Source organism: Lissotriton helveticus, chromosome 11, assembly GCF_964261635.1.
Source record: "Lissotriton helveticus chromosome 11, aLisHel1.1, whole genome shotgun sequence".
In the NCBI taxonomy this organism is placed as follows: Eukaryota; Metazoa; Chordata; class Amphibia; order Caudata; family Salamandridae; genus Lissotriton; species Lissotriton helveticus.
This window is the reverse complement of record NC_136072.1, coordinates 311,375,034-311,398,289: the sequence shown is the minus strand read 5'-3', so window position 1 is coordinate 311,398,289 and position 23,256 is coordinate 311,375,034. Positions and strand designations below refer to the sequence as shown.

At 46.8% G+C, this 23,256-nt stretch overlaps 1 protein-coding gene across 1 annotated transcript in view; it reads right to left on the bottom strand.

The window, feature by feature from the left end:
* The window catches only part of WDR33 (WD repeat domain 33), an 833,238-nt gene that overhangs the window by 56,392 nt on the left and 753,590 nt on the right, over window positions 1–23,256 (bottom strand). The window contains exons 19-20 of the mRNA XM_078665596.1: window positions 14,265–14,431; window positions 14,083–14,175 (exon numbers count right to left, since the gene is read on the bottom strand). Coding sequence (XP_078521722.1) covers window positions 14,083–14,175; window positions 14,265–14,431 — 260 coding nt within the window. The remainder of the gene's footprint in view (window positions 1–14,082; window positions 14,176–14,264; window positions 14,432–23,256) is intronic.

Here is a 23,256-nt window from a genome sequence, read left to right as displayed (position 1 = left end):
TTCAATTATAGGATTGGTACCCATTGTCTGGAAAAAGGGCAGGCATTTTCTTATCTGGGAGTTTTATTTGATAGTCGCATATGTTTAAAACACTGTCAGATGAGAAATGCAGAACTTTAACTAGCTCTTCCAGGGCAATCATGAATTTTGCACATAGGCTGGGTCACTGGTCACCTGAGCAAATTCTGAAACTGTTTAATGCCATTTGTAATGCCAAAACATTATATGGCAGCGAGGTTTGGGGCTTCATTGACCCTCAGAAGATCCAAACGGAAGAAAACAAATTCCTACGGCGGTTACTCGGAGTTCCCCAGAGTACACCCTCCCATGCGTTTCATGAGGAATTCGGCCTCACTTACATTAGAGATAGGATCCAATTAAAACCTTTCACTTGTTGGTTTAAAATATGGACTAATCCCGAAGCGGTTTTAAGTCAGCAGATAATAATGGATTGCATTGCCCGGGAGCGTGGGCAGAACATCCCCTGGCTTAAATATGTGAGGGAGACACTGTCAGGCTTGGGTCACGCGGATTATTTTAACCACCCGACAAAACTGTTAGTTCGGGATAAGGCCCTCATTAAGTCAGAATTCCTACAGAAAATGGCCTCCAATAGGGAATATAGGGAGCTGGCTAAACCCTCGGTGAGAGTCTACCTTTTGGCCAAATCTAGCATGGGCATGGAACCATATCGGTCCTATTTTTATAATGCACAGGACAGATTTATAATGACTTGATTTAGGTTGAACCTACTTCATTACACACTGGGGGAATCCCTCGGGGTACATAACATCCATAGAGTTGAGGGGTCCCTGCGGCTGCGACCAAAAGTCTCCGCAGGACATGCTCCAAATGTTTTGTTGTGTCCCTACTATGCTTACCCGAGGAAGTTATTTTTAAAATGCATTTTAAAGAACGCTAGGTTCAAACACGCAAAGGTGGCCCTGTTGTTTCTAAAACTGTCCGTATAGCCCTTAACACTTTTTTGTACTGTTAACTTTTTAAGGATGGCCGCGAGACTTAGAAACACAAAAGACGATGGATGATGGTATTTGATGTTAATCCCTCGCACTAGCACCTATGAAGTTTTAAATAATGAATTATGCTGGAGGTGGGTTTCCCTTCCAGCATGTTTGACTTACATATTTTTGTACCAATCCCGACAGATTTCAAATGTAATCCGCTCAGGAATCCCAGATCTATTTTATGATCTGATGAATTTTACAGATATTTGTTAATACTCTCGCATTGATTGTACAGGTATTTTGTATTAGGCCCTAATCTTTGTGGTTTTGTTTTTGTTTTAATTGTATTGTACTTTTATGGTATTGTTGTATACCGAATAAAGTAATTTTGATGATGATGATGATGATAATGACTGAAAGAGTGAAGAGATCAGTGATCAGAGCCACATGCGTCCAGGTAGGAGGGTAAGATCTTTAAGATTGCCCAACCAAATTCTGCTTTCTGGCCAGGGCATCAACAAAATAGTGTTTAGCAAATGTGTGTGGAGCTGATCATGTAGCTACCATACATATGATGGCTATGGGACTGTTCCCTCCCTGAGGAGGCACTGGATGCAGCCTTCCAGCAAGTAAAGTGAGCCCTAGGGGTAAGAGGGAGGGCTCTTTGCCTTTTGATAGCAATTCTATTTACAGTAGACTATCCATCTAACAATTCTTGTCCCTTGTGAGGCTTTGCAGAGGCCATCAATAACTGGTCTGCCTTGTAAAAGATTTTGGTTCTATTTACGCAGTACGTGAGAGTGTGCTTTATATCTAGGGTATGAAGTACTCTATCTGCTACCGAGCCTTGTTAAGGAAAAAAGGACTGGGAGCTCTATTGTCTGGTTGAGAAGCAAAGGGGAAACAACCTTAGAAGGGAACTTGAGGTTTGTCCTGAGCACTACCCGGTCCTTGTGAACTTGAATGAAGGGTTCTCAAAGTGTGAGGGCTTGCAGCTCACTTATGTGGCATAAATATGTGATCACCTCCAGGATGGCTACTTTCCAGGTAAGGTACTGCAGCGGGCAAGAAAGTAAGGGCACAATTGGGGGCCTATGAGTATAGTAAGAACAATATTAGATGTCTACTCTGATGGTGGCGGACCCATGAGAGGAATGACTCTTGAGGCCTTCCAGGAATGCCTCGATTACAGGTATGCGGAAGAGGAAGGAATGGTACCTGATTTGTACATATACAGCAATAGTTGCTAAATGAAGCCATATCGAAGTCTAGGCTAGTCCCGACGTCTGGAGGTGGAGCAGACAGTGTTCAATTTTTTCCACCTCGCTGAGTAGCATGCCGCAGAATGCCTAGTCATTTCTGGGTAATCACATTTTAAGACCTCATGTGCCAGATCTTTAGACTCAGTTGCTTGGGATCTGAATGCCTTATCTGCCCTTGGTTCCTGGTGAGAAAGTCTAGCCTGTTGGAGATTTTCTCATGTGGGCTGATTGACATCTCTAGCAAGGCTGAAAATCAGGGCTGCTTGGCAAGGTGTAAGCCACCAGTAAGAGTGTTTTTGAAGTTTGCTGCATCTTCTGCACCACCACCGGAAGGAGCGGGAGAGGAGTAAAGATTAAGCAAAGATGCATGACCAGTTGACCCGTGTGCATTGCCCAGGCACCCCGGCGTGGGTTCCTAGAGGCAATGTTTGACATTTAGCGTTCTCTGGTCGGAGCACAGATCTACAGTGGGAGTTCCTCAATGTTGAAAGTACTGGTGCAGGACATGCGGGTGAAGATCTCACTCAGGCCAGCCAGGTCATTTTACACCCCAGGAGGTACTCCACAATTAAGTGAATGTGGTGGAGGAGAGTACCAATGCCAGATTGTCTGAGCCAGCAGGCAGGAAGAATCATGGGGAGGATGGACGGGTATGTGGAAGTAATACACCCCTCTGCCCTATATGTGCAATGGGCACCAGCTCAATGACACCCTTTTGAAGGAAGGCTTGGACCTCTTCCTCTATGAGACGGGTCTGTCCTGCCTGCAGGGAAGAATGTTGGACGGGTGGGGGGTGCTTGGAAGATCTTGTTTAACCACTGAAAATACCCACTTGCTTATTGTAATTTCCTGGTATCAGGGGAGGAAATCCTGTAGCCCTCCCCTAACAGGTGTTGTGTGATCAGGGGTAGGGAAGTCACTGTTAGGAGTTGAAGGCACCTTTGCCAGAGCCTCATTTGCCCCTCACCCTGTTATTGTTTCTTTTGAAGCCTCCCCCTGGTGACTGCTGGTGGTAGAACTCCTGTTGCTACTGATAGACGGAAGGAGGGTCTGGGGAGATGGTTTTGCTACCTATGATAGGACAAGCTTAGGGTGGATGTTTAGAGGGCCCCCATGGCCTTGCTCATGTACCTTTTCATTTTTTCCAGCATCTGGTCAACGTGTGGGCCCAAGAGGTGTTTGCCTGCTCAGGGCAGATTGAACAGATGCTGTTGCATCTCCAATTTGAAACCAGAGACAAAGAGCTAGGTGTAACATCTTACTGGGATGCTGGTGCTAAGCCCTCCAGCCACAGTGCTTGCTACTTTCAGGTAGCAGTGGATGGTGGTGTTGGAGATGGTCTTTCCTTTTGCTATCAATTCCTCTCCTCTTTGCCTGTACTCCTCTGGGAGGAGTAGGTCCCAATGCCCTTGTCTTATCAGGAGAGCACATCAAAGGAGTTGGCAATCCTCCAGTGCATGGCAAGGCTGCGTGCACCAATACTCTTTTCCCCTCTGCTTCTATTTTCTTAATCTTCTTGTCTGAAGGGGGAGCATCTATTGAGGACTGGGCACTTATGATCAGAATGAAACGAAGGAATTAGGAGGCATGTTGCCACGTATGTAAGGTGGGGCACTGGGAGAGGGCTTATATTTTTGTCAACCTGGGGTGTGACACCTCTTGCCTTCAGGGGCTCTTTAAGGGGGTCTGTGGTACCCTTACCCATACACTTGAGAATACAGAGGAACTGCAATGTGCATTGGGTCTTAAGACACCATCTCCACCAGGAACTTCTCTTCCTGAAGGACATGCTGTTATGGACCCTAATGTACCCGAATATAGGTATAGGTAGCAATACGACCTTTTACCTTGATTCGTCCTACATTGCTCTAGATAATGGTTCTGGCACTGACCTTTCACCCAGTTATGTGCTGAATAAATGTCGATCAGTTTTCTATGAAACTGGCCTAATTTATTATGCATGAGGATTCCTAGTATCATATCTTAAGCCCCTACCAAGGACGTACACAGCAGGATTACCATCTTCTGTATAATGACTCTGTACAAAAGTCACAGCTAAAGTCCTCCTTAGACTACAGGTCCATTATACATAATGGCAAGCCATTACATATCTAGGTGGAACCCCGGAGGGTATTTTGTGGGTTTAAAAGAACCACATCTTTGCTGGGGAACTAGAGGAGATGCTTCCACGCTGACACTAGACGCTGAGGTCCCGGCCTGCAGAAGATCCAGCACGCAGTGGCCTGACATTCCTTGAGGGGTGTCTACCTAGACCCAACACAGGGTCCTTTGTTCTCTCCCATCAGGTAATGGAGTTGGCTCTTTCCTAGGTGATTCTTGCTTTACACCCATATACATGTTGGGTACACTTAGATAGGGTTTGCATCGCAGGAGCACGCTTAAATACTGCCATGTATCGATATGCCTGCATATATTTACTGTTTTAGCACCATGGTAGGTTCTACGTTTTATTTACTCTGTTGGTGCTTGTAATTTGTTCGGTCATAATTCTTTATTGGAGATATCTTATATATCTGTTTCTGTCTAATGATGGTTACAGTAAACATGTTTTATACTAGAATGATGTTGGTTCAATAAATGCTTATTGAAAACCTCCCCATTGTTTATTCCGTATATCTCTCTGAGACTAAGTGAGCACGAGTGACGGAGCGAAAAGTACTGCACTGTTTCCACGATCCCTGAAGGATCAAGGGTTGTCATGTTCGATAGTTGCCAGAGACTATATTCTCTTCGGTAAAGTTAAGGGGCTTATGGTGGCACCGTGAGCTAGCTGGTCTAAAGGCAAACATATCCTTTGGGGGTGTCTGGAATCAGTCTGAACACCAATCCCTTAGTTTATGTTGTCTAAATGCGCAAATCCTATGAATTATTAGGAACTACACGCAATGCAAAATGGCTTCTGTATCACTTGTGATACGCTGTAGTATCATCTGGGGTATGCTCTAGCTTGGTAGGTCTGGGTCTGTATCACCCAGAGAATAAACGCTGTAGTAGTCCCATGGGTCAGTAGGCACCGGGTCATAAAGTGCGTGGTAAGGGCTGGTAGGGTGGAGTGGGCTGCTATCCTCATAACAATACAATAATGGCCAGATGACTGGGTGACAATTGCGCTGAGTTGAAAAACAGTAAGATAGTACTCCAAAAAGAATAGCTCAAAGGATAAGGTAATGGTCATTCACCATTAACCAACCAGTAGGGAAAATTCTCTACCTTATAGACAAAAAACAAATATATCCCGAGCTTTAATCCGCACAAATAAATGTCCTTGTTAAATCAGAACAAAACAGACTATCTTCTTTTCAGTCCTTCATTTATTCTTCACAGTTATATTCCAAACTTGTTTCGTCTTTCTTGGTGTCAACCACAGACTTCGTCAGGGCTAGAATGTTACAAAACAGGTAAAAACTATCTCAAGTTCAAAAATGAATTTGAACAAAAAAAAATAGTCAAAATCCACCAAATCCAAACCGGACACCCTAATGATAGAGGGTGTGAATATACAAAGGAAAACTAAAGAGTGCAAACAGCTTAACTAAGAAGAGAAGAAAAGATGAAGTGGCAGATGCAAATAGAAGTGAAACCGTCAACCGAGTGCAAAAATAGTAGCACGCCACAATTGTTTAATGTGATATCCTACTGCATTTATGACGCAAGTGGGAATAAAGATAAGTGTATCAGATATAAAAAGAAAAGAAGCTTGTGCACTAGTGAGCACCAGAAACTGGAAGAGGTTATGAGCATTCCACATGCGACTGGGAGAAAGGCTACTGAAACCAAAAAACTCAAATATTAAGAAATGGGACTCTGTATCTAACAAAAAGTGAGCAAATCGTATACAGCGATGGAAAAAGTTCCCAAAATCAACGTATGTGTCGGAAAAGTGATAATAAAGTAGTCAACAAGATTCTATCCTCTCTACAGCGAAGGCACTGTGTCAAAGAACCAGATATATACAGTCTTATAACTCACTTGTTGGGGCACAGTATTCAGGAGGTAAAGTGTAACCTCTCCATTATTATAATCAATACCAAAGTCCTCTGTAAACAATCTGTACGGGATAAGCAAACAGCAATTCCCAGAAAATATAAATGTGTGATCATGTACAAACTCAAATTATAATAATGGAAAATTATTACTGGGTCCTCACTCCTTAAAAGGAGACTCACGCAAAAACGTTAATAAACCACATTCTAGGTATTCCCTAACGAAACCCTCTATGGCGTGGACATGTCGCAGTGTGTCTAACTCGCATATGTTAGAGTCCAAAATCATTATTAACACTCGAGCGGTAATCCAGAAAGTAAACATTCATAATCGCAACACCAAAAACCATTATGGACACAATGTCCCTCACTCAATATTAATTAAGGCATGTCCTAAATACGTCCCGTAATGTCAATACGAGTCGGACATTAAAACTTATCTATTAACGCCAAAGGTACTGGGTTGAAAGTGTACTCTCATCAAAAAATACATCAGAGATCGCAAAGTTAAAAAGGCACAACGTTGCCAGGGGAAGCTGTAATCCAATGCTCACCTCTATCATTATCGATGTTTCCTCATGAGAAAAACTGGCGTGTTGCACCGGCGCCATCTTTTACCACCCATATATAGCGAGTGTAATGCACCACTTAGAAAGAGGACTTTGCTACGCGTTTGGAAAACGGGCGCCATATTGATGGTAAGACAACTGAAAATTTAAAAAAAAATTGGAGCAAATATTGGAAATAAAGAAAAATCCAATGACAGTGTTTGGTGATGTTACTATCCAAGATATACATGATACGAGAATGTTGTTAGCTATTACGGAGGATGACAACAATCCCATTACTTCACACCAGATGTTACAAGATCTGGAATGTTGCACGGATAAGAGTGCGAAAAGCTGACTTAAAGATAAGTCCAGATGGACCCCACAATTGTCAAGTGGCAATAATATAGATAGCTTTTACACAAGTGTGAGCAGGGAATTCGATATCTTGGAAACTAGGATTAGGAACACCAAACTATCACCACACATCAATAACTTGACCTATAAAGAGAGGTCGGCACTTATGACCCTTGGATCTGACTCCTCCCTTATAATAAAAGAAGCTGATAAGGGAGGGAATGTCGTCCTGATGGACAAAGTTTACTATGATGCGGAGGCACTAAGCCAACTCAACAACACAGATTGGTATGCTAAACTACCTAACAACCCTATATATAACATCTTTAATATTATCAATAGCCAAATAAAGGATTGGCATTTTCAAACTATTCTTAGTGAAGAAGAGTTTAAATACCTAACCATTGACCGCCCCCGTTTTTCCTGTCTATACACCTTACCAAAGGTCCACAAAGATGCTTTATCACCCCCCGGTAGACCCATCGTATCGGGTATAGGCGGCCCAACAGAAAGATTAGCTGAATTCATTGATGTTTTTTTACAGCCTTACGTGATAAATTTACCATCCAATATAAAGGACACCAAGCATGTTTTGAATATTCTTGAAGATTTTGTATGGGAAACAGAAATGATGCTAGTTACAATGGACGCAGTCTCATTGTACACGAATATTAGTCATGAACATGGCCTAAATGCTTTGAAGTATTTCCTTTACAAGAGGCCTGTTGAATTATTTGAGCACACTGAAATGCTGTTGGCAATGTCAAAATTGGTTCTTGAACACAATGTATTTCTGTTTAACGGACAATGGTATAGACAAAAGTGTGGGACTGCCATGGGTTCCAGATTTGCTCCGTCCTTCGCCTGCCTTTTCATGGGGTGGATGGAGGCGAAGCACACCTGGGGCCCTGGTGGATCACACTGGCATCAGTTTATTCACTATTATGGACGATATATTGATGATCTGCTATTTATTTGGACAGGAGGGGAAGAACAACTGTTACATTTTTTCACGCACATGATTGACAATGCGTATAATATGTCCTTCACGATCACCTATAGTCATGAGAGGATTGTATTCCTTGATTTAGAACTATATGTGGAAAAAGACAGACTCTGCAGTAAAGTATATAGGAAGAGTACATCTTGTAATTCTATATTACATTCAGACAGTGCACACCCTAGATCACAAGTGAATGCTACACCATTTGGAGAATTCTACAGAGCTCGGCGTAACTGCAGTAAGGACTCAGATTTTAAAGTGTATGTGAAGGATATAGAGAACAGATTTTTGTCAAGGGGTTATGGGCCAGAAGTGGTAAGAAAAGCTAAGAAGAGGTCACTTAAATTGGCTAGAAAAGAGACATTACAAGTTGAGAACGAAGCCAGTGTGAAATGTAAGAAGCCAGTTAGAATGATTACTAACTATCACCCTTGGTCATCTAAAGTATACCAAATCCTTAAGAGATATTGGTTTATGCTTACCTCTGATCCTGCCCTGCGGCCTTTTGTGGAAAGTCACCAATCGATCACATATCGAAGAGGCATGACAATCAGGAATATCATTAGCCCAAGTTATCTGAGAGAACAGGAACACAAACCTTCATGGCTACAGAGGCTGTAGCATGTGTAGGCTATCACAACATGGTTTAAAGAATTTTAGCTATAATGGTTCTAGGAAATTTGATATAAAGACACACATAGACTGTAATACCACTTATGTTGTGTATGCGGTGATCTGCAGATGTAACAAAGTGTATATAGGGTGCACTATAGGAAACTAAAAGTACGTATTGCTGAACACTTCAGGGCTCTGAAGAATAGGGACATGAGATACCCAATAGCGGTACATGCTTCCGAATGAGACTCACAAGGAACACATTTGACTTTCTCCTTTCATGGAATTGAAAACATTCTGCCTGACGTGAGAGGAGGCAATCGTGAGCTTAGATTGAGACAAAAAGAGGCATGCTGGATTATGGAAGTACATGCGGTAGACAAGGGACTTAATATTGATAATGAACTTCAGTACTTTTTGGGCAAATGATTGTACAGTAGATGGACTTTGTCCAAATCCCTTGATGCTACGACAGTACCCGGTGTAAGAATCTTAATCTGAATTGTCTGACTTGGTCATTTGTACAGAATTTCAACTGATATTTCCTTCTTGCTCCCTCTCCTTTGATAACATGGTATTGTTTGAACGTTAGGATGGGAAGAAAATCCTGATCTAGGTGACAAGATATAAGCCCCCCCCCCCCCCATCTCCTCTGTCCTATGATTAAATACGGTAAATAATGAACCTTTACAATAAGAGATGTCCTCTTCTCTCTTTGTTTCTAATGAGCCTGGCAAGTTTCTGTATAGGAATGGATTTAATATGTGGTCATGCCTGACTGCACCAATGTTTTTGTCCTGTCTACATAGAAATATGACATGTGTCCTCTCATTGAGATGTTGAATAGAGTACTTATGCTTGTATCTTTAAAGATTGATGAATTTTGTCGATGTGGGATTCATATAAGCATTACATCTAACGATAGTTTCTGATCAATATATACTATTGTGTATTGTTTTTGCATATTGTGAACCAAATCCAAATAAGAACACAAAGAAAATTATAGGATGATTTTGTACCCTTTAATCGCATGACCTCCTTTCTAATTGTCACGTTATAAACACTGTTCAATTACTCCTTATTCTTTTTTTCTCTCACTTCTGCACAGCTTTCCTGATTGTAAATGGGGCTTTTCACATTACCCTCAGATTTTCTGATATTAAGATAATATATTTCCTTTGAAGGCTCGATGGTTTGTTTTTCGGACTAAACTCTTTACCAATATGGTGGACGCATTGGTTTTAACCTATAGTCCCTTTTCTAAGCAAGCTTATTACAACTAGAGGGTGCATGCATTTTTTGCTCGGATTAATGAGGGGTGATATCATGGACAGTTACGTGTCTCTTGCATTAAATATGTCTCGCTACTCGATTCTTGACGAAACGAAAATTTTAATAATTTTTGTTATTATTAAAACCTGGCGGGGTACTGGCGATACGGAATTTGTACCCACAGAGTAAATTTTCTGTGGATACATGAAGAAACTGTGTTAGATGTGTATCTTAGTTTCCAGCCACATTATTTATGGTTTTATACTTCTTTTTTATGAATTGTCATTTGCAATATGGCGCCCGTGTTCCAAATGCGTAGCTAGTCCTCTTTCTAAGTGGTGCATTGCACTCGCTATATAAGGGTGTTAAAAGATGGCGCCGGTGCAACACGCCGGTTTTTCACATGAGGAAACATCGATAATGATAGAGGTGAGCATTGGATTACAGCTTCCCCATGTAACGTTGTGCCTTTTTAACTTTGCGATCTATGATGCATTTTTTGATGAGTACACTTTCAACCCAGTACCTTTGGCGTTAATAGATAAGTTTTAATGTCCGACTCATATTGACATTACGGGACATATTTTGGACATGCCCTAATTAATATTGAGTGAGGGACGTTGTGTCCATAACGGTTTTTGGTGTTGCGATTATGAATGTTTACATTCTGGATTACCGCTCAAGTGTAAATAATGATTTTGGACTTAAACATATGCGAGTTAGACACACTGCGACATGTCCGCACCATAGAGGGTTTCGTTAGAGAATACCTTGAATGTGCTTTATTAACGTTTTTGCGTGAGTCTCCTTTTAAGGAGTGAGGACCCAGTAATAATTTTCCCTTATTATAATTTGAGTTTGTACATGATCACACATTTATATTTTCTGAGAATTGCTGTTTGCTTGGGTATTGAAGATAATAATGGAGAGGTTACACTTTACCTCCTGAATACTGTGCTCCAGCAAGTGAGTTATAAGACTGTATATATCTGGTTCTTTGACACAGTCCCTTCGCTATAAAGAGGATAGAATCTTGTTGACCACTTTATTATCACTTTTCCGACAGATACGTTGATTTTGGGAACTTTTTCCATCGCTATATACGATTTGCTCGCTTTTTGTTAGATACAGAGTCCCATTTCTTAATAGGTGAGTTTTTTGGTTTCAGTAGCCTTTCTCCCAGTCGCATGTGGAATACTCGTAACCTCTTCCGGTTTCTGGTGCTCACTGGTGCAAAAGCTTCTTTTCTTTTTATATCTGATACACTCATCTTTATTCCCACTTGCGTCATAAATGCAGTAGGATATCACATTAAACAATGGTGGCGTGCTACTATTTTTGCACTCGGTTGACGGTTTCACTTCTATTTGCATCTGCCACGTCATCTTTTCTTTTCTTCTTAGTTAAGCTGTTTGCACTCTTTAGTTTTCCTTTGTATATTCACACCCTCTATCATTAGGGTGTCAGGTTTGGATTTGGTGGATTTTGACTATGTATTTGAGTTCAAATTCATTTTTGAACTTGAGGTAATTTTTACCTGTTTTGTAACATTCTAGCCCTGACGAAGTGTGTGGTTGACACCAAGAAAGACGAAACACGTGTTGGCTAGGACCAAGTTTGGTATATAACTGTGAAGAATAAATTAAAGACTGAAAAGAAGATCGTCTGTTTTGTTCTGATTTAACAAGGACATTTATTTGTGCGGGTTAAAGCTCAGGATATATTTGTTTTCTGCTATCCTCATAAGGTAAGTGGAGTGGGAGCACTGATGAATATGGATGAGGAGAGGAATGCATTGGTGGTGAAGGTGGCAGTGGAGGAGGGGGTGGAGGAGCAACAGAGAGAGGCTGGTACCCCTGTCCTGGGTCTCTTGGCTTAGGAGCAGAAGGAGACTCCAAAGCAATGTTCTCCTCAAAGGAGAGCTTCTTCTTTTGTGCCAAAGTCTCTTTTAGCTTAGGGGTTAGCTTGGTGCATGGACAAATAGGCATTTCTGCCAAGCATCCAGCTCCTCCTGGAGAATGGCGTCTTCCGACGCCTCTGAGCAGGTCCTAGAGGGCCCTCAGCTTTGTTGGGACATGCTCTTTCTGTAGATCTTTGGGCTTGATAGACAAGCTGGACAATGCCTGGAGGATGGCACGTCATTGACTCTGAAGGCTTTGGTCAGTGAGGTCTATAGCCCGAAGTCTGTGGCTGCCCGGCTGGTTGTTTTTTAGGCAAAGGTCCGACACCACACCCCTTTGGAAGCAGTGCTCTGCCTCAACTCAAGGCCGTTTTGCTAGACTAAGTTATGTGTGACAACTATACTTACAGCTGGATTCTTCATCTGTGGCTGTGAGGCACCTAGTTCCTGTTCTTCCTTCTGACTCAGATGAAATGGATGCTTTCAGTGCCTCGAAGGGGCCAGCTTCTTTTGCCATGTCGACGCTGTCTTCACCGAAGATGCCAGGGTTGTCGTCGGACTCCTGCCTCGGCATCCTCCTGTGTGTCCACCTCCCCTTGCGTTGTTACCAAACAGTCTACTTTGACTGAAAGGTGAGACAGATATTGTATGTGGTGGTGTGGTGGTTGAGAGAGAGGCAGAGATTGAAGACCCAATAGTGGTCAGTCCACAGAAATTTGGAGTGACACTGGAGGTAGTACTGAAACAGTGTCCTCTTCATCACTGTGTGTGAATTGTAGATGACAAAGGCCTTGGGCAAGATGTGTGGTACCCCGGAAAGGGCCAGAGGCACTGGCAGTGGGCTGGCAAAAGGAATATGTCCAATGAACGCCATTACACCAGACAACAAGAGTCCTCAGAAGCGGAGCAGGTTGACTGGCTACTCCACTTGGGAGGAGATCTTTGGTTAGTTTCTGGCTGCAGAAGTAATTCAGTCCTGTGGGGGAAACTTGATGCTTCAGCCAAAGGTTGCCCATCTGTAGGAGAGTCACGGATACATTTGCAAGACCTTAAGGCTCTGCTAGGTGCTCAGGAGGCAAAACTCCGTAGAGCGTCTGTTAAATCCACACTCCCTCAGTAACCAGCGACACAACCGCTGCAGGGTATAAGCTGTGTCACCTAACTGAAGTCCCTACACATCACCACATACCATGCTGATGTGAGGGGTCAGCTGCGCCCACAGGCTGTAAATTAGTTTCCAAAGGAGCCCAACCAGGGGCTCCTCACACAGGACTGGTCCACTACCCCACCCCTTACAGAACCACCGTGGAGAAGAGACATCACTTCTCTCATGCAGAGTCACCAGATTGTCAAATGCCCTCCTAAAAGCAAGGCCAGAGTTGCTGCAACTCTGGGGGGGAGGGGGCAGCAGGCGTTATTAAGAACCCGCCATAGCGGCCACCACTCTCCTCCGATATCACATAGCACACAGGGCAGCCTTCAGCAGCAATGGACAGGTTTTCTACATCTGCATTTAAAAAGGATAATGGAATGAGGATCGTGTGCATGGAGAGCGCTTCGGTCACGCTGTTTGCAGGCTCCCATGCTTGGGTTAAAACATATTGCTAGAGCAAGTAGCTTTATAAACTCATGGCATCAAGGATATTTTTAAATATTGGTTAAAATGATTTGCAAGTACATTAATTCCATGGAGTTCCAAATTGATAAAAGGCTGAGTAAAAACCCTCCCTAGCTTTTAACACATCTGTAGGAAAATTGACCCAAAGCAATCGCACTATAAGTCTATGCCAGAAAACAACCAGGATTTCTACAATTTGACCAATAACCTACTGGCTAATGTTGCAACGATTTAATATTTCTGAAAAAGAATTGCCAAACAACCTATACTTTGAAGATCAGAAGGCAGTGCATTTAACTATTCTGTGGCCAACAAGGGTTACTTACATCTGACTATATGCACACAACATAATATGGCATCTAATAAGCTGTTAATTGACTCCTCATGACCTAGCTCGTTGGTTCTGTCTTCTACCACCTCTGTCATTTGGGGATCAGACTCGGGTATCTAGCGCTGGGACACTCCGAGTACCTGTTGTGCTTTACAAATCTCATAATAATAATAGACAGCCATATATCATAAACATTTGGGTTCTTACCTGGTTCTCTCCCTCCATCCCAGGAATCTGGTTTCCGCCCGCATTCGACCCGAGGATATTCATCTGGGGTTGGAAGGAGTCCCTTCCTGCCCCCTGCATGACAAACACACAGTTTAATGGAGAAAACTCAGATGAGAATACCTTAACATACTGTGCAACCCTATGCATACAGGGTCACTAACCTCTAGGAGTTCCACGGGTTCTCGACCGTCCACCACCTTCTCTTCCTCTAGGATGCTCATCTTTTTGATCATATGTTTCATCAGAGCCACATTTTTCAGGACTGGAGAAGTTGTCTTTCCCCCTGGGGCCATGACTGTCATGCCTCTGCTGTCCTCCTCTCCGTAGGCTGTAAAAATAGAAAGATCATCATCCTTGGGAAAAATCTGAAAATAAGCTCCAAGCAGCTCAACTTCAGTAAATGCAGACACTCCACCTTTTCTGACATGGTTTATACAAATCTAGGGCTAAATGCACTGAAATAGCTTCATACTCAAAAGAGAATTTGCACAAGCATTAACACAAGTGAATACATACAACCCCTTCTCTACAATAGACCACGTCAATTCTTTTCATGTATTTCAACTCCATTGCCTTGTCAGAATAAAGAGTACTATAACAAAAAATAAATATGTTTTAAGATAATTTGTGTGTTATTGTAAGGAAAATGAAATGCATCTTTATACAGGTAATTTTAACATTACTACTCCTGCACTGACCGGTCATGTCCCCTAATTCTGGAACACCCAGAATTCAAATCAAATACCAGAATCTAACCACATGAAGTCAAGACAATTTCAGAAATGTAAATTGTTCAGATTTGGCACTTAATTGAGGTTACACAAACAAAGCCACAATTAATACTGATTGAGTGACCACTCTTGGGACCATAGTCTTCTACGTGGCCCTACAAAGCTGTGCTATCATGCCCTAGTATTTTATTTTCTGGACAGCATTGCATTTTTCCTTCACTGCGCCTGATAAACCTGCAACCCCCGCCCAAACTGCAAGTGGTCCAGGCATTTTATTTTTGTTAGCACTTGAATTGTACTCTGTCAGGGGGTTGCACTGAGGAATGCAAAAAAGTGATGGTTAATCTCAGCCGCTGGTAATTACTCAAGGCTGCATCCAAGTTAATTGTTTTTGTACCCACCATGCAACCTCAGACAGGAACCAGCCATATCGAGGGTGAACCTGGTCCACTAGGAAGACTCCATCTTAGACAGCCAGGCCCCTCTGAATGGGAACACAAGCAAAAAAGATGCAGTGGGAGGGCGTGGCCAAGATGGCGACGGAGTGAGACGTTCTCTGCGTCCCCTCCGGCGCCGATTTTCGCAAAGCACCGAAAAGCTCCCCCGGAACCGTGCTTTGACCGGCGGTTCTGCTGTCAAGGGGCACCGGAGCATAGTGGCTGAGTGCTGGTGGCGGCGCTAGTCCCTCGGGGCGTCCCACGAGGAGAAGCGCACTTCTGGAGCGGAGGCGACGGAGGGCCTGTCCGACGCCGGCCTCGAGTAAGAAGGGAGGCCGACCGGAAGTGCAGGCGGAGCGGTCGCCGTGCTGAACTGGAGGTCGGCCGGTAGCTGGAGCGGCGCCTCGATAGAATCAGCGACCGGCGGGATTCCCGGAGGTCAGCGTCTGCCCCCCTGCCCCCCGCACGTATGTAGAGCTGTGTGTGCGGTGGCGGAGCCGAAGACTGAGTGCGGCCAGACGGAGCAGTAGTTACGCGACCCCCTGCAGTCCCTGCAGACCGGCGGGAGGTGAGCGCCTGGAGGTGGCCGAGGGGCTCAGGGCTGCGATCTGGCTTGTGAGGGGCACTGGCTGAGCCGGACTGCTGGGCTGGCCTTGCGAAGAGTCGACACTGGGCTCTGGCCGGCTGCGACGTCGGCCTAGTGCGGGCTGGGCGGCCACCTGAGTGGGTCTACTGAGGATTGCGGCCACAAGTAGCCTACGCCTACAAGGCTCCGTGATCGGCGGCGGCCTCTAATTGAGGGGGGGGCGAGACGCCTGGAGCCCCAGCTGAGGCCTACACCCTGAGTGACGCTTGTTCTGGAGGGCCTGGTCGCGCGGCGACCCAGGGCGCCATTTTCCCCACGGAGCAGTGACCCGGGCTAGTGAGACGCTCTCTGGTCTTTGGGGGCACGCGCACCATTGCCCTGTGACCTGGTGGGGACTGCAAGATCCGAAGGACTGGCAGTGCAGAGGAGCGGCCCTGCCTTAGCAGCACTGACGCTTCGAAAAAGGTTCCAGGGAGGCCCGCCTCGGTTGCCCCGTCGCGTGGCCGGCAATTGATGCCGTGGGTTGTGGTCGCCGGAGATTTGTGACCTGGGAAATCGCACACGACCGGTCTTGAGATGACGAACAACCAGAGGAGGGGGAAGACTAACAAGGATGGCCTGTCCAGGGGCTCCCAACTTCCGCCATCGCCTGGGGGGAGCTCCTCCTCCGCATCAGGGGACGGAGAGGCGCCGGTCACGAAAGCGTTCATGACTGAGCTGTTTGCTTCCATTAAGGATGATATCTCAGAGCTGCGGTCCCAGCTCGCATCGGACCTTAGAGAGGTGAGGAGAGACCTGGATGGTGTTGGCGAGAGGGTAGCCACCCTGGAGGACCATGATCTTACCCTGGCTAATGATGTCCATCAGCTGCAACAGGATGTGCTGCGTCTTAGGGAACAGAATCTGGATCTGCAGTCCCACGCTGAGGACCTGGAGAACCGCTCCAGACGGAACAACATCCGTATTAAATCGGTGCCGTGGGACGGGGAGTCCGGAGATCTGAGAGGCTATGTCCTGGAGCTGTTCCGGCAGATCCTGGGTGACGAAGAACTACCGGATGTTCAGATGGACAGGGCGCATAGGGTTGGTCTTCCTAGGCGCGGAGGGGGCCCTCCGCCTGACATCCTCGTTTGCGTCCACGATTTTCAGTTGAAAGAGCGCATTCTGAAGAAGGCCCGGGAGGCTGCATCTATCCAGTTTCGTGGGCACCATCCGCAGTTGTACCAGGATTTGGCGGCTTCTACTCTGCAGAAACGGCGTGAGTTTAGACCAGTGACTGCCTTCCTGCGGGACCGCAACATTGCTTACTCATGGGGCCACCCGTTCCGCATCATATTTCGTTGGAACAACAGGCTTGAACAGATCAGGTCCCTTCAAGTGGCCATGGAACTACTGGGGATCGGCGGTCCGGATGCTTCACCTGGCGGTGGGAGTCCTTCTGCAAGGAGCCGGCGAAGATCCCCCTCCTGGCACAGGGTGGGCGGGGAGGGGGGGAGGAGGGTGCCTGATAGGCCCACCAGCATGCAAGAACGGGTCGACGCGGTGGCCTCGGTTGCCACTGTCACGCTGTCAGCCTCTCAGCTTGGTTCCGGGGCGGCGTGATTTCTGAAGAGTGAGCTGGCAGGCGCCGGAGGGGCGCACCCCTGCGGGTACCGTGGGTTCATATGTACTTTGTGAGAAGACGCCCAGGTACGAGATTCGAGGGGGACATCGGCCGATGTCTCCTAGCCCTACCAAGGAGGACTCTTTTGGACTTCTGATGGTTTGTGAGGGGGTTTTCGGGGGGGGGGAGGGTCTTGGGGGGGCTGTTTGGGGTGTTGGGGTTGGGGGGGGGGGGGAGATGGTGGTGACGCGGGCGTGCTGTGGATAGTGCTGTGTAGTGTTGAGAGGGAGAATGTGTGGTGTTGTTGGTATGGGGGAGGCGAGGCGGGAGGGCCTTGGACTCGAGGTTGGGACAATGGGGAGGGGGGCTGGCGGGACACTGTTCTTCACGTGGGCTGTAACCATGGTTTTTTGTGGCAGGGGGTGGTGGGCTTGCCCCTGAGTTATGCAGGATTCTGGTTTTTGTCTCCCGATGCCTGTTAGCATAGGAACCTGGAATGTCAAGGGACTGAACTCGCCGCAGAAACGGCAAAGGGTATGGAAATATATAACGGATCACCATTTAGACATAGTGGGTCTGCAGGAAACTCACCTTACACGCGCAGATGAACTACGTCTCAAGCATAAGGCGTATCCTCTGATATACAGATCCTCTGCGTTCACCAAACACAAGGGGGTGGCCCTCCTCTTCCATGCTTCGCTGCGTTTCCAACCTGAGGCGATCCGCACGGACAAGGAGGGCCGCTGGTTGATGGTGAGGGGGCTGGTTCAGGGGCGGCTCTGTACCTTTGTTGTGTTGTATGCTCCTAATACTGGCCAGAATAAGTTTCTGCAGGGCTTACTGCGTAAAGCGGGTGATTTTGTTGAAGGGCAGTTGTTCATCCTGGGGGACTGTAATTTGGTGTGGGACGGAGCGCTGGACTGTTCTGGCTCCCGCAGGGCGGATGCTGGTGTGTTCTCAGAGGTGTCGCGGCAAGCAGTTGAGGGCATGGGGTTGGTGGATGGGTGGCGGTTTCTACATCCAACGTCCAGGGATTACACATTTTTTTCACATGTGCACCGCTCGTATTCTCGATTGGACCATATATTCATAGGCCAGGCTCTTCGAGGAGATGTCCTTGACTCCACCATACTGCCCCTCTCGGTCTCGGATCACAGCATGCTGGTGCTTACACTGCGCTGGTCGTCGACAGGTTCCGGGCAACGGAAGTGGTATTTCCCGGCCTCGGTGCTTCGGGACGAGACGTCTGACAAGGCGTTGCGGGTGGCCATTAGGGAGTTCTTTGCCCTCAACCCACCGTCTGATACCTCGGTGTCCAACACGTGGGATGCCTTTAAGGCGTCCATCCGGGGCACCTGTTTGGGCCTTAACGCACAACTCAATAGGATGCGACGCAAGGAGAGGGAGGCCCTGGAGGCTGAACTGGCTGCTCTCGAGCAGGCGCACAAACTCAACCCCTCGAGGGTGACCCTCCGGCCCCTCACGGCGGTACGGGGGAAGCTGAGAGCCCACTATAGCAACAGGGCGGAGTTCACCCTACTGAGGCTGGGCCGTCAGTCCTACTCTTGTGGTAACAAGGTGGGGAGGCACTTGGCTCGACAGCTTCGTGACAGGCGGGAGCGGGAGTGCGTTGGAGGGATCCGTGATTCTGCTGGACAATTGCAGCATCGGGACGAGACGAAGGCGGCCGTCTTTGGTCGCTTTTACTCAGACCTCTACAAGGGGGACCGATTGGGAACGGCTGCTCAGGAAGACTACTTGGGGCGTCTACCCCTTCCGCAGGTGTCTAAGGAATGGAATGAGCTCTTGGGGGCGCCGATTACCAGGGACGAGGTGCTGGCGGCTATTAAGAACTTGAAGCTTCACAAGGCACCTGGCCCGGACGGGTACACTGCTGTGTTTTATAAATCTTACGCCTCCGACCTCTGTGATTTCTTGGTCACCCTTTTTAATGACATGGCCACCTCTGGTTCTTCCACTGGCTCCTTAGCGGAGGCGATGATTACGGTCTTGCCGAAACCGGGGAAGGATCCGGCACAATGCGCCTCATTTCGCCCGATAGCGCTTCTTAATTTGGACGCTAAACTGTATTCGGCGATCTTGGCGTGTCGGCTACAAGACCTTATGCCGGCACTGATCCACCCGGACCAGTCTGGCTTTATTAAGGGTCGCCAGACGCATGATAACACACGGCGGGTGGTGCATCTGATAGAAAAGGCGGAACGATTCCGTATACCGGCGGTCCTAGTGGGCCTGGACGCCGAGAAGGCCTTCGATAGGGTGGATTGGGGGTTCCTATTCAATACCTTGACTGCCTTTGGTTTCTCGGAGACCTTCATCACTATGGTAAGGGCTAATTACTGCTGCCCCCGGTCTCGAGTTGCAGTGAATGGTCATTTATCAGCGTTCTTTGCTCACACTCGCGGCACTAGACAGGGCTGCCCTCTGTCCCCCCTGCTTTTCGCACTGAGCATCGAGCCGCTGGCGGTGGCGGTGCGGGAGCATGGGGGGATCCGAGGTTTACCATTTGCAGGGGAGCAGCATAAGATTTCGCTCTTTGCGGACGATGTCTTGCTCTCTATTGCTGATCCGGAGAGCTCGCTTCCTTGCGTTAGGGAGGCCTTGCTGGAATTTGAGGGAGTGGCGGGCTTTAAGGTCAACTATAGCAAGTCGCACATCCTGAATCTTACCCTGTCGCAGGCTGAGGTGGACCGGGTGCGGCCACTGACACCGTTGGCCTGGGCCGCGGGTTCGATTGTCTACCTGGGGGTCCATTTGACTCCGACGGTGGGCGGGCTGTTCCAGGCCAATTTCCCATCCTTGCTGGCGAAATCTCGGGCCGAATTGGACAGGTGGAAGCCGAAATTTCTGTCGTGGCTGGGCAGAATCCATGCCGTGAAGATGGTCCTCCTCCCTAAATTCTTATATTTGTTCCAAGCCTTGCCTATCCCCATGGGCAACGATTTCTTTCGGCATCTCAAGACTTCCTTACTGCGTTTCGTGTGGCAGGGGGGTCAGGCGCGGGTGTCATATGCAGTTCTCCGTCGACCGAGATCAGAGGGTGGGGTTGGGCTCCCAGACCTGCAGTTATATTACAAAGCGGCGCAATTGAGAGTTTTGGTAGAGTGGTCGCAACAGACCTCCGAGAAACACTGGCTCCATATGGACCGATGCGTTGCCGGTAGGTCGCTTTGGGACCTGGCCTGGAAACCAAAGAAGGACCGCCCCCTCAATGCATATATCAGCACCCCCACCGGCACGGTGTTGAAGGTATGGGACTCCCTGGCGGGAGATGACCGTTGGACCACATTCCCTTCGCCGTTTACGCCCTTGCATTACAACCCAGCTTTCCCGCCGGCACTACACGAGGGTCCGTTTGCGGTGTGGAGGGAGGGGGGGTGTCGGGCGTTGACCCATTTGTTCCACGGCCGGGATACCCTTACTTTCGCTAATTGCATGAGAGATTATGGGGTCCCCCAGACTGAGCGATTCCGGCATGTTCAGCTGCTGCACTGGGCTACGTCACCTGGAGTGGTGGAGGCGGCTACGAGACCGCCGACGCCGTTTGAAGCCTTTATTTTGCGGACGTCTGCCATGAAAGGGGCTATCTCCTTCATTTACCAGCTGTTACTTCAATCGACAATAACTCCTCGACCTCGCTACATGGGGCAATGGGAGGAAATGTTGGGGCGGGATGTCTCGGACACGGAGTGGTCGGCGCTGTGGCGCGACTTGACGTCCTTTAACCATTCCTTGCTCTTGAGGGAAGCCCACCTCAAAACGGTCATGCAATGGTATATGTGCCCGGCTAGGCTTCACCGCATTTTCCCGGGGACCTCAGATAAGTGCTGGAGGGGTTGCGGACTTCTGGGGGATTTCCGCCATATCTGGTGGGACTGCCCGGTGATCCGTCCGTATTGGGAGGAAATCCTTTCCCATATGAAGGACATATTGACTTATCCCATTGATGAATCTATGGCTTGTGTCCTGCTAGGGCTGCGTGACCCTGGCCTCATCTATCAGACCAGAGCGGATAAAAAGATTTTGTGGCTGTGCCTCGGCGCAGCGAAGCTTACGCTGGCTGCGGCCTGGAAGAAGAGGGAGGCTCCGGCGATCTCGTTGTGGCATGCGCGGCTGTGGAGGTTACTCAGTCTGGAGAGAGTGGCGGACATCTTCTTGGGACAGTATAAGAATTTCCGATATCAGTGGGGGCCTCTGGTTACGTTTCTCTCTAAGGGATTGCCCTCGGCCGTGTGTCCGGCCTCTGTGAGATCGATGCACCTCTTTCAAGTGTGAAGTGGATCTGTATGAGTGTTGAGTGAATGGCGTCACCACCGGGGGGGAGGGTGGGGGTGGGTAGGGAATGTTGGTTGTTTGGGGTTTTTGGGCTGTGGAGGACTCGCAAATTGACTGTTTACATCGCATGTATAGAATCTGGTGGTCTGGGGTCCGGCACATTGCGGCACTGGTCACCTTAGTTGGCCCGGCCTACTGATGAGCTGATAGCACACTATGTTCAGTGATCTTCAATGTTCTGTTGTCCTGAGCCTGGACTGGGTATGCGTTTAAAATGCTTGGGTCATTGCTGTTGTGCTTACAAGGCTTTTACCTTGCTTTTGGATACTGTGCGGTCTCCCGCAGCCCTGTGTTTATTTCTTCTGTACCTTAAAATAAAATAAACATTTTACAAAAAAGATGCAGTGGAATGCAGCCCAGAGGCTAAGATTAATTAAATCAATCCACCCATGAAATTTCATTCCTCACTGCAACACCCTACGTGCGTAGGGTACGCCCAGACGTAGATACTACTGGCAAGTTTTCAACACTGAGTTTGCTAATAGGTCCCTTCCTGCCTACAGCAGTTATATGGCATTTCACAGTGGTAGTGGATTGGATCTCAAGAGCCTGTTTATACGTTTTAATAATAAAAGGAAACGGGTTGGTAATAAACGAAGCCAAGACCAAGGTAATGGTCATTACAAAAGATGTGCGACTCAAATTTAAACACAAATGGTTTTTGGAAGACAAAGAACTGGAACAAGTTGTTATTTATAAATATCTTGGCGTTATTTTTAATGATAATGGAAACTTTCTGCCACAAAAACAGGACATTAAAAGGAAAGCAAATACCCTTGTTGCGGCATTTAGAACCATTCAGAAAACCATAGGAGACCTGTCCTATCACCGTCTCCTAAAAATAATTGCTGCAAAACTACTCCCTACCTTAACATACGGTAGTGAGGCAATGAATGGAAAAGATGCGGAGATCATTAACATTGCTGTCGCGCCAAGGTATACAGAATTTTATTTTCACTGCCAAAGAATGCCTCACAAGCACAGGTCCGGCTGGAATTTGGGCTAAATAATCAACTATATGCATGGAAAGTTCATCTACTGAAAACTTGGAACAGAATAAAAAATGATCCGGATAATCAAATTTCGCGCTTACTGTGGCAAGTAAAAAACAACAGAAATGTATATGTTTGCTTCTATTCAAATAAATCGATAGACTAATTTGGTAGAACATCAATTTGGAATACCACTATTATACAAGAAAGCTTCAAAAAACGATAAATAAGCTTACCAACCATCTTTCCCTGATAAAGGATAAAGAAATATTAGTAAAAAGAAATCATGCATGGCCAACCGTAAAAGGATTCAAGATAAAAAAGGTACAAAAATATTTAGAAACATCGTGGACCAAGAAAAACAAACAGATTTTTATTAAAGCTAGATTCGGTTGTTTGCCAGGGCTATGTCACTTACTACCATGGAAGAGATCAGAAGTAGAAAACC